The following is a 16,831-nucleotide window of genomic DNA, read 5'->3' as shown; positions in this document are numbered from 1 at the left end:
CTTTAACATTCACTGGTTTTAGAAGGTTGAAAACAATTAGCAATGTTTCATTACAACTATTTTTATGGCTTCCCTACACACTGTGTAAGGGATGGATACTATTATTAACCAACTTATTAAATGAGAGAACAAGAATCTGGCATGGTAAGGACAATAAACTAATACAAATTCCATAGAATTTGGGCCCATAAATATCTTGGATATCTCATTTTTATTTCTCCTACATTCTGTCCAATTTTGCCTACATTTCTATAATACTTTTATTACACAAAATATAGCCTAATTCTACAGTTTTACATTTTTCAAGAATGTATTAAAAAATCAATACTTCATTATATGAATTATTACCTCTGAATCTTGCCACAAACTTACACATATCAATCTAAGATTTGACATATTAGAAAATTTTTGACCCTAAAAATATACATTATGACCATGCTTTGTTTTGAAAAATGTTTCCAACTATTTCAAAGGTCAAATCCAGGAAATATCCTTAAAATATAATAAAAATTTCTCAAATTGAGTATAAAATAATATTTACTAGTTACAACTAAATATAATACATTAAAAGAGTTTAGTGTAGCTATATGACCAATAGAAAAAAAAGGAAAAAAGTCTTACCTGGTAGTTTCTTTTCTCAGATAATGTATGTCCATCAGTCCTCACCATAGAGTCGTGTCCTTTCCTCACAGTACTGGAGGCAATCAAATAGAACTGTCACTCAAGGGTCGTGTCACAGGAAGGACCGCCCACCAGTTCTCCCTCTAGAGTGGAATTATCCAAAAGCCATCAAAATTACTAACATGTAAATAAATACATGAACAGTAGCATAAATATCCATTAAGATACACAAAAATCAATAAAAACAAAAATTATACTCTAACTCATCTTTCCTCTTAACCAGTTAGGGAAGGCTAGACTGGTAGATACTTTATTTGAAATAAAAATTATTAAGTATGAACAAACCTTTCCTCCTACTTCTATCAATTATGAGTGTTCACCAGGCATCACACACAAGAAACTTAAAGTGAATATAAAAGATGTCCCATCAACTAACATTTTTTCTTTTAAATAATCTCTGGTTTATCTCAGAAACATCCAATTCATTCATACTCAGTCATTTAAGTAGAAATCACTTGCCCAAATGCTTAAGTATTTGGATAGTAGGATTATGTTATTTATATAGCTACTGATTCACACCATTCAGTTCACTTCTATGCCACTAAATGGGAATGCACATTTTTTAAGATGACTTATAGATGGTAACATAATTCAATATTCTATTAAACTTTACTCCAATGAAGAACAAATGCCATCTTTCATGTCTGCTTTTGTCCTTTAGTCCTCCAATTTCATGCATACTCCAATAAAATTCAGATTTTGATATTGGTAAACAAATTTTTTAAAAAAGGAAGGCTCATTTCTTTTTCTTTCTTTTTTTTTTTTTTTGGAAGGCTCATTTCTTAACCAGAACAGGGATAGTCATCCAAAATGACTTAAGCTTTGGGCCAGAGATTTAGCTCAGTGGTACTGTGCCTGCCTCACAGGCACAAGGTCCTGAGCTCAATCCCTGGTACCGCCCCCCCATAAAAACAAAAACCAAAAACCAAAATGACTTAAACTTTGTGCATCTCAAGTACAAAATTCACTGAGGTAGAAGTGGTAGTATATTGAAGTAGTATTGAGGTAGAAGTAGTAGTATATAGTATACTATATTGAAAATGAAAGTTCAAAGATTCAAGCATAGTGCCTACAAAAATAATTTGTCAAAGACACATTTTCAAGACAAGTATTAAGTTCTAGTAAAACATTTACCCTAAAGAACAGTATGCATACCTACTAATGTTGCTAGCCACTACAACTTATATTCAAATTTAGAGTGATTATTTAATACCTGAAATATACTTTGAGAGGGGATAAAACATCAAATTTATAATTTCTAAGGAAAATAAATCAGTATTATTAAAACTGACATACACACTTATCACATATATGTGTGGATTATGTCTAAAAAGCAATCTATTAAGAAGGTAAGAAAGTTTTTAAGGACAACAAATCATTACTCTGGCTCCTATTTTATATGTCTGTTCATAAAGTTAGTGGGAGCTACATTTCTACTCAGTTTTGACCATCTTACATTCTATGTGTTTGGTTGAAATATTTAAAGATACCCGACTCTAGTAAAACTGTAACTGCTTATTACTCAATTTATATGTACCTCTGGAATTGAGTATGTCTCTCAAATATAACAAGGCAAAAGGTTTTTAACCAAAAGAATATTCACTACTATAAATGTAATCCTTATCATTTGGCAAGGAATTAGGTCATTCAAAAGGAAAAGCTATCAAGTGAACTATATGCCCAAGAATAGTTAAGTGACACACTGGCTCTAATTTTTATCTGTCACAAGAGAACAAAATTATTTTATTATGCATGCACAAAACATTAAGCCTCTTTAATAAGTTTTATACTACCTGTCAACAACAATATATTCATGGTAACTCTAAATTCAATGGACAACTGTGCAAAACTTCAGAACAGAAGTATTTTCCTTCTCAAATAATGTTTAGGTGCCTGCAAATTATACTAATTTCATCAAAAGAAGTATTTAGAATCTAAAATCAAGCAAGGTAATTTTCAAGACCTTAATGCTGTATCATCTTTAAGAATACAATCTAATTATGCAAAAATTAATTAGGCTTGAATTCATATACACTAATATCTTGTTTCCTCCTCTTGGAATAATTTCAAACATTTTATGGCCTAGGGTTTTGATCAACAGCCAGTATATACTCTATCTGATATAGGAACTAATAATCTATATTGAATTAGGAAACAAAGGAAAAAATATTTAAAGTACTTTATTTTCTTCTAAGTAACCATGAATAGTTAACATGTGTCAGCACTATCATCACTATATTGTATCAAATAAACATGCTTAATAATACATTTGTGTTGATAATCTTTACATAAGGAATGAAAGGATACACAATAAATGAAAGATGATGAAAGCATATACATGAGATAGAAAGCACGTGAAAAGAAGCGCACATGCCAGCCACGTCCAACATGTGGCCCGCCTCTCACGCCCCCCCCATTCAAGTTAAGAGGTATTGTCTTGGGCTGCATATAAAATACACAATGCATATAAGTAACAGAACCTTTTTTATATTTTTATTATAACATTAAGGGGGTCCAAAGAAAGCAGACTGAAAGTTGGATGTATCGTCATTTTACTGAAAAGTCCTACAAACTGTCAAAAAGCCGAAAAAGGCCGGGGATTTAGCTCAGTGGTTTCGCTGCCTGCTGCGCAAGCGCAAGAACCTGAGTTCGTTCCCCGGTACGGAAAAAAAAAAAAAAAAAGACAAAAAAGACAACTACACGTTTGTGAAACTATAATGAAATTTTCTACAAAGCAGGGATGTCTTCCGTGACAGAAAGAAACTCCATTTACTCTTCTATCTTAAATCACCAGAAAACTAGACAAACAATGAATTTTAAACAATGGTTTTAAACAAGTTATCTCAGGATAGAAACCATCAAGAAAATGAAATGAGCTCTATCAGTTCTCCCAGCTCATTACTTAATAAAGTTCTGAGGTGGATAAGGGGAAAGCAGGAACCAATCAGAGCCCAGTGCTCTCACAGTTAAATCTATGGTCTAAAAAAGTTCCAAGTTAGAGATACCATGGTAGCTTGAATTTGCAGGGCAAACAGAAGAAAGCAACAGAGGTAAAGAGTGTCAAAGATCTGAAGAGAGATCCCTGAGGAATCATTTAAACAGAGGGATGATTTGTGCATGCATATGAAAAAAATTATTGAGTCTGGACAAAAAAGACCCTGAAGAGGAACAGTCGAAATAATCCTCACAGTTCACGTTCACATCAATCAAAACAGAAGGACTTCTTAACACAGAAAATCAAGTACAATTGAGAAGATAATAAATACTTGAACAACAAAATCAAACTTTAGAACCAAGATGCTCTAGGCTGCCACTAACAAAGCTCCAGAAAGATCAAATGGATTCTAATATAACAGTATCCCAAAACAAAGCCCAACAATATATAAAATAAGGTAAAATTAATTGTCTGAAACTCAACCAAAGACCAGGAAATATAACCCATTAAAAGTGAAATGTAAGTGGAAATAAAATGCAGCAACAATAGAGGTAATAGTAGATAAGAATGCTAAAACAAACACTTGTCTATATTCATTCTCAAAGAGAAAGAATGAACATGATAATAATTCAAGATATTAAGAAAAGACCACGGCCGGGGATTTAGCTCAGTGGTTCCGCCGCCTGCCTCACAAGTGCAAGGACCTGAGTTTGATCCCTGGTACAAAAAAAAAAAGACCACAATTCGTAATGCAAAAGACTTTCTTTGCAGTTATAGAGAGCTTCTGTATCTTGGTTCACTGGTGGTATCACAGAATAGGAGGCAGATATACCAAAGAGGTGAGTGCATACAAAAACTGGTGAAATCTGTGTTACATATACAGCCTAATTTTATTGTGCCAATAAATTTCTGGTTTCGAAAATGCAAGACAATATTTTTTGGGAAAGCTAAATTATGGGAATATGAACTTCTCTAATTCATACTTATTTAAAAATTAAAAGATATTTTCAAAAGGTCAGACTGAGCTAGAGATAGAAATTCAAATATAAAGAAAAATAAATTGGATAGGATTAATAGATTAGATGTTGCAAAGGAAAAGTCTAATGAACCTGAAGACATAGCAGTGGGAAAAAATAAAAAATTACACACAGTGAGAAAAGGAACTAGAAAAAAATACCACAAGAGATCAAACTATAAACTATGAGACTTTTTCAAGAGGCCTAACATAAATTTAACTATTGTCCCATGAAGTGGAAAGAACAAAAAATAGTAACTACATTTTTGTAAATTTGATGAGAACTATAAACTCACAGATCCACGTTCAACATCAAGGAGAACAACAACAAAATCATCACAACATTTAGGGCAAAATCAGTGAGTTTCCAGTTTTCAGTCTTTTAAGCAGTCTCTATACTGATTTTCAGTGACTGTACTAGTTTATATTCCCATCAACTATTGTTCCTTTCTCATCACATCCTCATCAGCATGTTATTATTTGAATTTTTGATGCTGGCCATTCTTTTGGGGGTAAGACAGAAACTCAGTGTTGTTTCAATTTATATTTCTCTAATGCCCAGTGATACTGAGCATTTCTCCACAATTATTTGTACTTCTCTGATAAAATGGAAAATCTTAAAGCATGTCTGTGGGAAATGACATTAGATTTCTCAGAAACAATGCAAGTCAGAGAGAATGGATCGAATTTAAGTGCAAAAAGAAAAATACAAAATTATCACTAAAGAATTAAACTCAGCTAAAATATCTTTCAGAAATGAAGGTATCTGCAGCCACTGTAGACAACAGTTTGGCAGTATAAATATAGGCTCGCCGTACAACTCAGTGTTTGTTCCCTGAAGTATTTTACCAAAATGAATTTATGTTCATATAAAAACTAGTAAAAGAATGTTTATACCAGTGAAGATGTCCCTCCAGTAAGTGAACCAATAAACAGAATATCCATAAAACAGACTATTCAAGAATTCAAGATTCATTTATTCAATATTAATAAAAATATATAAAGAGATAACTCCTGTATTTTTGGTACAAGAAAGAATCTAAACCAAAACAACCATCAATGATTCTACTAATACGACATTCTGGAAAAGGAAATCCATGAGAATTAAAAAAAAAAAAAATCAATTTCTCTGCTCTGGCCTTAGTTTTGCAAAGCTGTAAAATAAGGTGACTGATTTGCATGAATTTTTAAAAGCAGGCAGCTTGAGATTTTTGTTTTTTAAATGCACTGTAAAGGTAACTGACTCAGAAAAATGGACAATTACACTGTCTTTCCCCATGTGTTTTCTTTAGTCTACCACTTCACTGCTCAATTGATTTATAACAATGTCCAAATAGTTTGGATGTTGAAAATGGTACCTAAAATATCTATAACTGGCAGTCATTATCCACTCAATTTTAAGTTAAAACATGAATCTAGTCAAGTTAAGGCATCTGAACCACTTAGATATTTATTTTTATTTTTTAAATACAGAAGACATTATACTCCATTCTGAGTATCCATTAGAATCAACTATATGATGTAGGCTGGGGATTTAGCTCAGTGGCACTGTGCCTGCCTCCCAAGTGCAAGGTCCTGAGTTCAATCCCCAATCTACAAAAAAAACTCCCCAAAACACCAAACTATAAGATGTGACGAGTTTCACTGGAACTCAATAAAAGTCAAAGAAAACACACTAAATCATCTTCTTTAAAACCTAGGGTTTCTCAAATTCTAAAACCATATCAAGAAACTTAACAGAGATTGCAACCACAAAAAAAGTTTCCTTACTATATGAACTAATTGTTAGTTTGATCAATGGAGTTTCCCGGATTCTAAGTTGATGACTAGTGGTACCTATAAGAAACATGAGCAAATAAAATAAATTTAAGTCCCCAGTGCCCAGGAGGAGGCTCGCCAGCTGCCATAGCTGCTAGACGATGTAAAGTAGAATAACATAAGACTGATCGGAGTCAATGAAGAAACAGGAGAGAGTGCAGGTAACATAAAAAAATTGTTCACAGAAGTGATGGCAGAAAACTTCCCAAGCAGGGGAAAAGAACTTGACATACAGATTAGTGAGGCATATAGGACTCCAAATAGCCTTGATCAAAAAAAATCTACACATAGGCATATAATTGTTAAAAGATTCCAGAAACCCAACAGAAGAATAAAGTTGTACAAGCAATTAAGAGAAAACAAACAAATCACATACAAAGGAAAGCCCATCAGAATCACAGCTGACTTCTCTACGCAAACCCTCAAGGCAAGAAGAGCTTGGAGTGACTTATTCCAAGACCTAAAGGGAAAACAGCCTCCAACCCAGATTGATGCATCCTGCAAAACTATCTTTCAAAAGTGATGGAGAAATAAGATACTTTCATGACAAAGAGCATCTTAGGAGCTTCATGAATATCAAACCAGCACTCCAAAAAATTTTAGACACTATCCTAGGAACAATGAGGATCACAACCCCAGGAAGCACAGCAGAATGAATCCACTGGGTGCGACAAGAAATTAAATGTAAAGGGGGACAATCCAACGAAAAGAAAAAGTCATGAATTTCATCTCCCTAATGAGTGTATAATTCAACCTTGTTATTGTACTGATTAATATTTTTCTGATTCTAGTGTTACACAACTTTCCTTGTGCTGTACTGGCTATTTATCATCTTCTTGTGTCTACTTTTTATTCGGGTTGTCTACTAATGAGCTGTAAGAGTTCTTTATATATTCTGGTCATAGGTTATATGCATTATAAATACGATCTGTTTAAGGACTACTTTCCATTTTCTTAATGATGTCATTTAAAGTTCTAAATTTTGATGGAATCTCATTTATCAATTTTTTTCTTTTATACATCATGTTTTTTATATCCTAGGAAATTCTTGCCTACCCTAAATTCATAAACATTTTGCCTTATAATTTCTTCTTAAAGTTTTATACTTTTAGGCTTTCATATTTAGGTTCATAGATCCTTTCAAGTTATTTTTATATATGGAAATTAAGGGTTGAAATTAATTTTTTATATACAGATAGCAGGTGTTCTAGTGCCATTAGCTGAAAACACTATCTTTTCCTCTACTCTTGAGTTTATGTTCTATAAAATGTTAATGTTAAATAATCTTTCAAAACTCAGTGGACCATATATGTGTGGTTCTATTTCTAGATTCTCTGATTTATTCCAGTGGTCTGTATGTCTTTCCTTAACGCCAACACTGCCTTGATTACTCTAGCTTTAGAAGAAATCTTAAAATTTGGTACTAATTGTCTTCCAACACTGTTTTCTTTTTCTTTTTACTTTTCTAGGTCCTCTGTACTCCTACATAACTTTTAAATTTCAATATCCAATTCTTCATTTATAGCAAGTATACATAGACCTAAGTTTTTATATATACCTTGTGTTTTCTAATCCTCCTAAATCCAAATACAAGTTCTAGGGACTCTGCAAGATTTCTTAGTATTTTCTCTGTAGATGATCATTTCATCTACATATAAAGTTGGTTTTTTTGTTGTTGTTTTTTGATACTGGGGATTGAACTCAGGTCCTTGCGCTTGTTAACAGGCGGTGAAACCACTGAGCGAAATCCCCAGCCCTACATATAATTTACTTCTACCTTGCTAGCCCTTTTCTAATTGTGTCATTTTATTGCCAGACTATTTTGGTTTGGGCCTATGTTTCAAAGTTTAATGGACAAATGAAGAGTAGGCATATCTACCCTTGTTTCCCACCTTAGGGAGAAACCATTGCATCTTCTCCATTCATATAAGGCATTTTTCCTGGAAGTATGGAGTACATGTCTTTTATCTGTTGAGAAGGTTCTGTTCTACTTCTGCTCTCCTGATAGCTTTTATCATGAACAGCTGTAGAATTTTAGTCCAATACTTTTTCTCCAACTACTGACAGGATCATATGGCTTTTTCCTTCTGCTTTAAATGTTTGATATAATTTATCAGTTAAAATGTATATGAGCCTGTTGTTGTCATGCAGGTGGGTTTTCAAGCTAGGATTATACTTTCTTTAATAGGTGCTATTCAAATTTTATATTTCCTCCAGAGTTAGTTTCATTAATTTGTCCTCCAAGGTACTTCTTAGAAGTTGTCCAATTTATTTCAAAAATGATTTTTGTAATATACTTTCTATATCCTTTTAAATTCTGTAAAATCTGTGGTAAGGTCTTCTAGATCTTGATATTGTAATTTTAAAAATGTGTAATTGATATTGTGTAATAGGAAGAAAAGGTCTAAAGGAGTAGGGAAAGTGGGAGGGGTAGGGGAAAGGAAAGAATGGAAAAGAAAAAATATGAGAAAAGGAAAAACATGGAAACAAACAAAGTCTTTGCAAATAGGGAAGGGTGGAGGGGGTGAAGGGCAGGCAGGGGAAGGGGAAAAAAATAAGAACCAAGATACTCATGTAAAGGTACAAGATCCCAATGATGAATGTAACTGTATTGTATATCTAAAATGTATCAATAAACTTAATGGAAAAAAAAAATAAATAAATAAATGCAAGTAAAACTCAAGAAGTACAATTTCTATCATAATTATATGATACTCAGCCTCAGAAAATTGCTTTATTAACTAAAACTAATATTTCTGATTATTTTAATAATACACGTTTCACAGTGTAATAAAACAAAATCTATAATTAATTGGTAAGATGAAAAGTTGCCTATATTTACCAAACAAAGAAATTTTAATTAATGTTATTTCCTTGAGATCAATTTACTCTCATCATCGTCAAACATTTAACAACTTAATTTTTTGTGTCTTTGTGTTGTCTTCTGTATTCTGTCACATATATTCCAGAATTCTACATATCTGACATAGTTCTGTATGTCTAAAAGGCTTATAATTTCAAAACACTGACATTTTCTTCTGTCAAGGGTTAAAAGTCAGAAATGAAATAAAATAAAGGGAGCCCTACTGAACTTAATAAAAGTTCAATAATTTTTGAACCACCGGCTTTAAAAGGCATTTGTTTTAGAGTCAAGTTAGAGTCTAAAATTAAGACCATGGAGGTGGAAAGAATCTTTCTACAGTCTTCCCCATTTTTCTAGTCTTCATTATGTTTAAACAAATTGTTAAATGATTCTGATTAATTTCCTCATATTATATATAAAACGATATTGTTTCATAGCCTAGGAGAGGAGCAGTGAAAAAGATAAAGGAGAATGTGGTAGATATTCACCAAGGTAAGTGGGCTTAGTGGTTAAAGGAAAAGCGACTATTTCAAATGCAAAAACAAAAGGAAGAGAGAAAAGGCATATTAATCTTTAGATTTAATAGCATAAAGTTCATAGAATAGTTCTGATGTAATGGTGGAGGAAAAAGCACTAACTAGATTTGGTTCACAAAACATAGACATTTTTCAAAGAATTCTGCCATAAAAGCCAGGTAAAGGAGAACAGGCAGGAAGAAAATGTGAAGGTGAGAGAAGCCTTTTAAGACGGGAAAAATTATGGCATAATGGAAAAAGCTTATGGTACAAGGTGGGGGTGGATTACTGGAGTGACAGGTTGTAGTTGTGTAGATGGAGTCTAGGAGAGACAGACTGGCATTAGCCACGAGGATACACTGACAGCAAAAGGATAGTAAATGATTTAAGCAACAGATTAAGGTAAGTGGTAACAATTACTTCTCTTTTCTTAGTAAAACAAGAAATAAGACCATCAGCTAAAGAAATAGATATTTTTTAGCTACTGAGATGTCAGAGGCTTAAGAAGGAGGAAAAGGTATGATAGTCTAAGAAAGTGGGAGAATGAAGAAATTTAAGGGACTACAGTAAGTAGAAAGGTCAAATGGTTCTAAGGACCCACTTAATTGGTGTTTCCCAGCAACATACAGCTGCAGGGATGTGGGAACAGTACAGACAGAGGTAATGAGTATAATGAAACATGTGAGAAGCAGGATCCAGGATATAGGCAAAGTAAATTATTATGGATATATATATATATATATATATATATATATATATTTTTTTTTTTTTTTTTTTAACTTGTCAAAAACAACAGAACAATCACCAGCAATGAGTAGAGATGAACAACTAGGGGTAATACCAACAGTAGCAGAGAGCTTAACAGAAATAAAAAGGAAAGACAGATAGCTCTGTTAAAATCACTGTCATGACAGGATTAACTGTGCCCATGTCCAAGGCTGCTTTCTCTGATACAAGACAATAGGCACTTCATACTGCAGGGGATATAAAACTTCATTAAACTTGCTCAGCCAAGCCATTAAAAAAGCAAACAAGAAGCCCTATAAGGGAGAAAATCGGTATCCAGAGATGTTGCAATGTATTATATAAAATGCCCTCACCCCTGGTTATAACATACAAAGAAATAAAAGACAAACACACAAGAGTTAAAAAAAAAAAAAAAAAAACAGGCAACAGAAACTACCTGTATGAAGGCCAAGACAACAGGCAATGAAGACTTCGTGTTTAATGATTTTGGGAAACAATGCTTAAAGAAGGAAAGCATGACACTATCTCACCAAAAAGATAATCTTTTACAAAAATGTTTAAAAGAAGCAAGTGGATATTATAGAGTTCACAAGCAATTTAGCAGCACAATTCATAATACAGTAGCTAGATCTTGGGAAGTGGCCTATATGTCCATCAACAAAGGAGTAAACAAAATGTATTTATGCACAATAGATTAGTGTTCTGTGATAAAGAATAAACGAGTCATTTGTAGGAAAATGGATGCACCTTGAGACCATATTTCTAAGTGAAATAAATCAGACACAGACTTGCATGGTTTCTCTTACATGAGAAACCCAAAATATAAACAGGGCAAAATAAAAGATAGCTAATAGCTAATCTTTTGTAAATGGAAAGGGGACCAAAAGATGGAGGAAGGGAAAATGAAAAAAAGAATTCTGATGTGTTCCATACATATGTCAACTCCCCACAAGGAATGTAGTCATTATGTACTGCAAACAAGTATTAGTAAAATAAAATTCAAAGGAGGGCCTCCACTATAAACTTAAACTAAGGGAACAAAGACTAGGTAAATTTAAAGATGACTGAAAAAGGTTACATAGCCTACAGAAAAGGGCAAATAAGTGAAGACATTTGAACAGTGTCTCAAAGGAATTTGGGACACTACTAAGTGCACCAACATGTGTAATGGCAATACAAGGAACAGAAACAAAAAATAGTTCACGAAATGGCTAAAAACTAAAATTTGATGAAAAACATTCATCTACATGTTTAAGAAACTCAATTAACTGCAACTAGAATAAACGAGACTAATTCCTACAAACAACACAGTAAAAAATGCTAAAAGTGCCAGGGATTTAGCTCAGTGGTGCTGTGTCCTGAGTTCAATCCCCAGTACCAAAAAAACCCCCCAAAACCAAAAAACAAACCAGAAATGCTAAAAGCCAAAGATAAACTTTTAAAAGCAAGGAAAATGTGACATGTTACATACAAGAGATAGTGAGATTGAACTACCTACTCATCAAAAAGAAGGGTGATTGGAAAGCTGTTGGATGACCTATTCAAATGCTGAAAAAAAAACTGGAGAAATTTTATATCTAGCCCAAATATCTTGCAAAAATGACAAACTCGGCAAAACACATATTGACAAAATCCTTACCTATCGGACCTTATAAAGATAATTATGATTATAAAAGTATAAATGCAAAATATTTTCTTAAATTGTCTAAAACAAACTGACTAAAACAATTAAGTGTATCGGATCTCTAACAATACTGGAAAGAGTATTTGACTATAATAGTACAAAAATGGGTGAAAGTTAAGCTATTTGGAGTAAAAAAAGATGATAACCTGAATCCATAGTGAAAATGGACAAAACCAAAAATGAAAGTTAATGTAACGATTAGTATATTTTTACTCTCCTTTATGACTTATCCCTTTAAACAACATGAAATTATGTAAGGTAATAATCGTGGCAGCATATTGTTGGATTTGTAAAATATATAGCTATAACATGTATAACAACAATAGCACCAAAAGGGAGAAAAGGAAGAGAGGTTTTAGAAGATTTCTGTATCTTAGATTAAGTTAGTACAAGCCAGAAGACTCTGATAAGATGTATACAGTAAGCCTTGTGCCAACAACTAGGAAAGTAATAAAAAAGAATAATGTAAAAATATGATTAAAACAGTTAAAATATTATACCATAAAAGTCATCTGAAGCCAGGGATGGTGGTGCACACTTGCAATTCCAGCAGTCTGTGAAGCTGAGGCAGGAGGATCACAATTTCAAGCTCAGTCTGGTTAATTTAGTGATATAGCAAAACCCTGACTCAAAATAAAATTTAGAAAATCATTTAAGATAAAGAGAAATTTTTATTATAATAAATGGGCCAATCTTCAGAGAACTATATAATTTCAAACATATGAACCTGAGACACTCAAAATAAAGCAAATAAAACAATACATCATATTAATAGAAGACAAAAACCGTGATCCTATCAAGATGCAGAAGAGGGGCTGGGGATTTAGCTCAGTGGTTTTGCTGCCTGCTGTGCAAGCACAAGGACCCGAGTTCAATCCCAGGTACCAAAAAAAAAAAAAAGATGCAGAAGAAAATTTGAAAAATATCTAACAGATTTTCATGATAAAAATACTTTAAAAACGAAACAGAAGGGAACTTCTTCAAACTAACAAAATGTAACTATGAAAAAGCAAATTACATAATGATTATCATAATTAATGGTGAGTGACTGAATGTTTTCCTTTTAGATTCAAGCCTAAGCTGTCCACTCTTGACGTTTTTATTCATCATTGTACTGAAGATTCTAGCCAGAATAATTAGGCAAAAAAATGAAACTGAAAGCAAACAGATTGGAAGGAAGTGAAATTGTATATATAGAAAATCCTAAAGTCATTAAAAATGACATTTTACAGTAGTTTAATGATAGTTTAGATTTTAATACTGACAGTAAAAGTAACATTTTTACAAGTTAAATGGAAAAATTTAAGATTAAAGGGTACAAAAATCAATATGTAAAAAAATTGAATTTCCATACATTAGCAAGAAAACAATTCCACTTCCAAATCATCAGAGATTAAAACACTTAGAAAAAGTTTAAGAACAAATTTATACTCAGAAAACTACACTGTTAAAAGAAATTAAAGGACTATATAAACTTATCCCATATTAATAGGTCTTAAGATGGCAATATACTCCAAATTGATCTCCTGATCCTTATCAACACATTCCTTATCAAAATTTAACCTGGTTTCTTTGCAAAAATCATCAAATCCTAAAACTCAAGGGACAGAGACTAACCAAAACAATCTTGAAAAAGAAGAACAAAGTTGAATTATATTTTGCTTTCAAACCTAATCTATAATCAAAGCATACTAGCATAAGGATATAAAGATCATATAGAATTAAGAACCCAGAAATAAACCCTCATATTTACCTTTGATTCATTTTAAACAAGGATGCCAAGATAGTTTAAAGGGGAGGAAGGACAAAAGAATAAAAAAAAAATATACTGAACTTTAAACCTTGCACATTTTTCATTAACTCATCTTTTCACATAATCTATGCACAAATTTAAATCCAGCAGCATACAAAACCTAGAAGTTTTAACATCCTACTGCTAAAGAAATACAGTAAAAATGGAGGGATGATATTTGCTGCACCAAATATGCATTCATCCACCAAACCTTTGTGAAGTGAAACTAGTACTAGGTAGAAAAAATAAAAACAAAACACCTACCCAACAGAAGTGAATGCTTCATGCATGCAACACTAATTTTTTTTAATTATGCTGAGCAAAGAAGTCAGACACAAAAGAATACTTCTCTATATTCCACTTATTTGAATCTCTTTAAAAAAAAATCTAATCTATACTTACAGAAAGCAAATCAGTGGTTGCCTGGGTTACAAGAGTCACTGCCTGGGTCACTGTTTCGAACCAGTGAACTTCAGGGGTGATAGCAATGCTGTTTATTTGAATCACAGTGATGGCTACATAGGTGTAAAATCTGTCAAAACTCAAAGAAAAAGACACCTAAATGGGTGTCTTATATGTAAATTCCCTTAGCACATTTAATTTAAAAATAACAATGGTTAGCAGTTTCTATGGATATTAAAATGAAAAATTAGCTCTGCTTTGAGAAAGAACATCTTACTAGAAAAAATATATGTAAATTTAAAGAAATCTTCCTAAAATATTTTACTACCATATCAACTTGCTAAAAAAAAAGCCTCCATGTAATAAATGTCATCAGAAATCAGCAGCAATTAAAAAAGCACTAACTTCTTGGTCTTAATTGCTTGGTCCTTTTAGTGTAAGATTTAATTCAGCAGGTCTGAAGTGTAGCTCACTCAGTTCGCAGAGCACCTGTCTAGCATTCATGCAATGCAGTGCAGCCCACTCCTCAAAAAGAAAAACAAGGGTTAACAGAGCCACCGGTTTCTTTACTAGATTATTTTTCTGCAAGGGATTTAAATCACGTATGAACTTTCAAATATGATACATGTACATTTTATAATCTAACTGAATTATACCTTGTTTCTCATTTTAAGAGCTATTTCTATACAACTGGTGGTTTATTTGTTTTTTTACTTCATGATAGTGCAAGTGATATACATTATTCAGTAGAAAGTGTTTCAAAATTTGAACTGGTTTTTTTCCTGGGCTAGGAATATCTACAATGTTGGACATCAGCTGCAGGGGGCACAGCTCCCAGTCAGCCAGGTGATCACATTAGTAAACAGCCAGTACGCTTTAGAGTACTGTGTTGCAAAACTGTGATGTTCAGTAGTTTAAATGTATTCAATGTACTTTAAATTTAAGGTTTGGTTTGGTGTTGTGTTGTGTTGTGTTGCTTTGTTTTGTCTGCAGCATTAGGAACTGAACCTAGGGCCTTTTTAAAAATTATTAATTTTTTTTATTTTGAGACAGCATCTTGCTAAATTGCCCAGTCTGGGCTTGAATCTGTGATCCTCCCACGCCTCTCAGAGTGCTGGCATTATATGGGTGCAGTGCAGGTTTAGTCATAGGTACTCGTACTGTAAACTGAGGATGGGATCTATACTGGCTATCCAGTAAACTCTATTAAACTATAAAAGGGAAAGAATTTAACTAACTTAGTATAACAAATGTAAAGAAGATATAGCTTTTACCCCAAGTAAAAGCCAAAGTCTTTATGGTCGCTTAGCAAAGTCTCATTTGTACTGTACCCCTAACTTTTCTGTACTCATTCTCTTCCTACTACACTTTAGCAATACAAATTTTCCTGCAATTTTTAAATCATAATACATTAAAAATATTACAATCAAAGGAAATGTACTCTGTTGTCCCTTGACAGAATCCCTTTTCCCTGGATTTGTGCAGAATTGCTGCCTCACCTCAGGCTCACCCATTCACCATCCGGGGGGAAAGGACTTCTACTGACCTATTTAAATCTGTAACCTAAATATACTCCATATTCCCCTGGTTTCTTTTTCTCCATATTCTTAACACCATCTACTATACCATATGCTTTATTTTGTACACTATTATATTCTCTTATGACATGTACCTGGCATGTAACAGGAGTTAAATATTTGGCATATTAATATATAAATCAGTAATTATTTAATACAGAACTAGATGTTACTTTCCTTTACCTACTCCCCACAAAGTAAACCACTCATTATTTAAAATACATTCACAGATGTAAGTGATTCTGAAGTCCTCCAAATAGCATAACCTTAAAAATGACAATGCAATCCAATACTACCACTTGGAATTTTCACATTAAATCAGTAAAAAATCTGACTAAATTAGTCAAAAATTTTCTCAAACTACACGTTTCAGTTTATCCAGTTTAAACCACTTGGTGATCAATCACGAGACAGTATTCCTGTATATTAACTTCATCTTGTATTTGTGCACTATTAAATGCTTACTGCCATCCCTCCAAATATGGCATGAGACCTGAGACAGGATTATTACAATGTATTATTATCATTACTCTATTCTACTTTTCAATGATAGTAACATAAACAGAAAGCATTTAAAATATAAGTAATCATACAATAAAAAGACATGTCAGAAAAGTTAAAATACAATTCTTTTTAGTTTTTTGTTTTATTTACACTTGATCTTAGCCAAAAGGCCGAGAAGCGATAGTATTTTATTTTATTTTATTCGGAGACAGGATCTCACTGTACCATTCAGGCTGGCCTTGAACTCATGGAGCTCCTACTGTCTCAGCCTTTCAAGTGCTGAGTGCTAAGATTACAG

General features: G+C 32.8%; 1 protein-coding gene across 8 annotated transcripts in view; it reads right to left on the bottom strand.

Moving 5' to 3' along the window:
- Window positions 1-16,831, bottom strand: part of Cnot2 (CCR4-NOT transcription complex subunit 2) — a 96,044-nt gene that overhangs the window by 65,837 nt on the left and 13,376 nt on the right. For 4 of the 8 annotated variants that reach the window (XM_087192415.1, XM_004845049.4, XM_087192416.1 and 1 more), the window contains exon 2: window positions 622-694. In XM_087192415.1, coding sequence (XP_087048541.1) covers window positions 622-669 — 48 coding nt within the window. In that variant the 5' untranslated portion in view covers window positions 670-694. Of the gene's footprint in view, window positions 1-621; window positions 765-12,758; window positions 12,778-16,831 lie in introns of those variants that run through there. The other 4 variants (XM_004845050.3, XM_004845051.4, XM_087192414.1 and 1 more) reach the window with 2 other exon arrangements.

The sequence above is a fragment of the Heterocephalus glaber genome, unplaced genomic scaffold, assembly GCF_053883595.1.
Source record: "Heterocephalus glaber isolate CG9 unplaced genomic scaffold, H.glaber_assembly_v1.0 deba00001571, whole genome shotgun sequence".
NCBI lineage: Eukaryota > Metazoa > Chordata > Mammalia > Rodentia > Bathyergidae > Heterocephalus > Heterocephalus glaber.
This window is presented reverse-complemented; position numbering and strand designations above follow the sequence as displayed.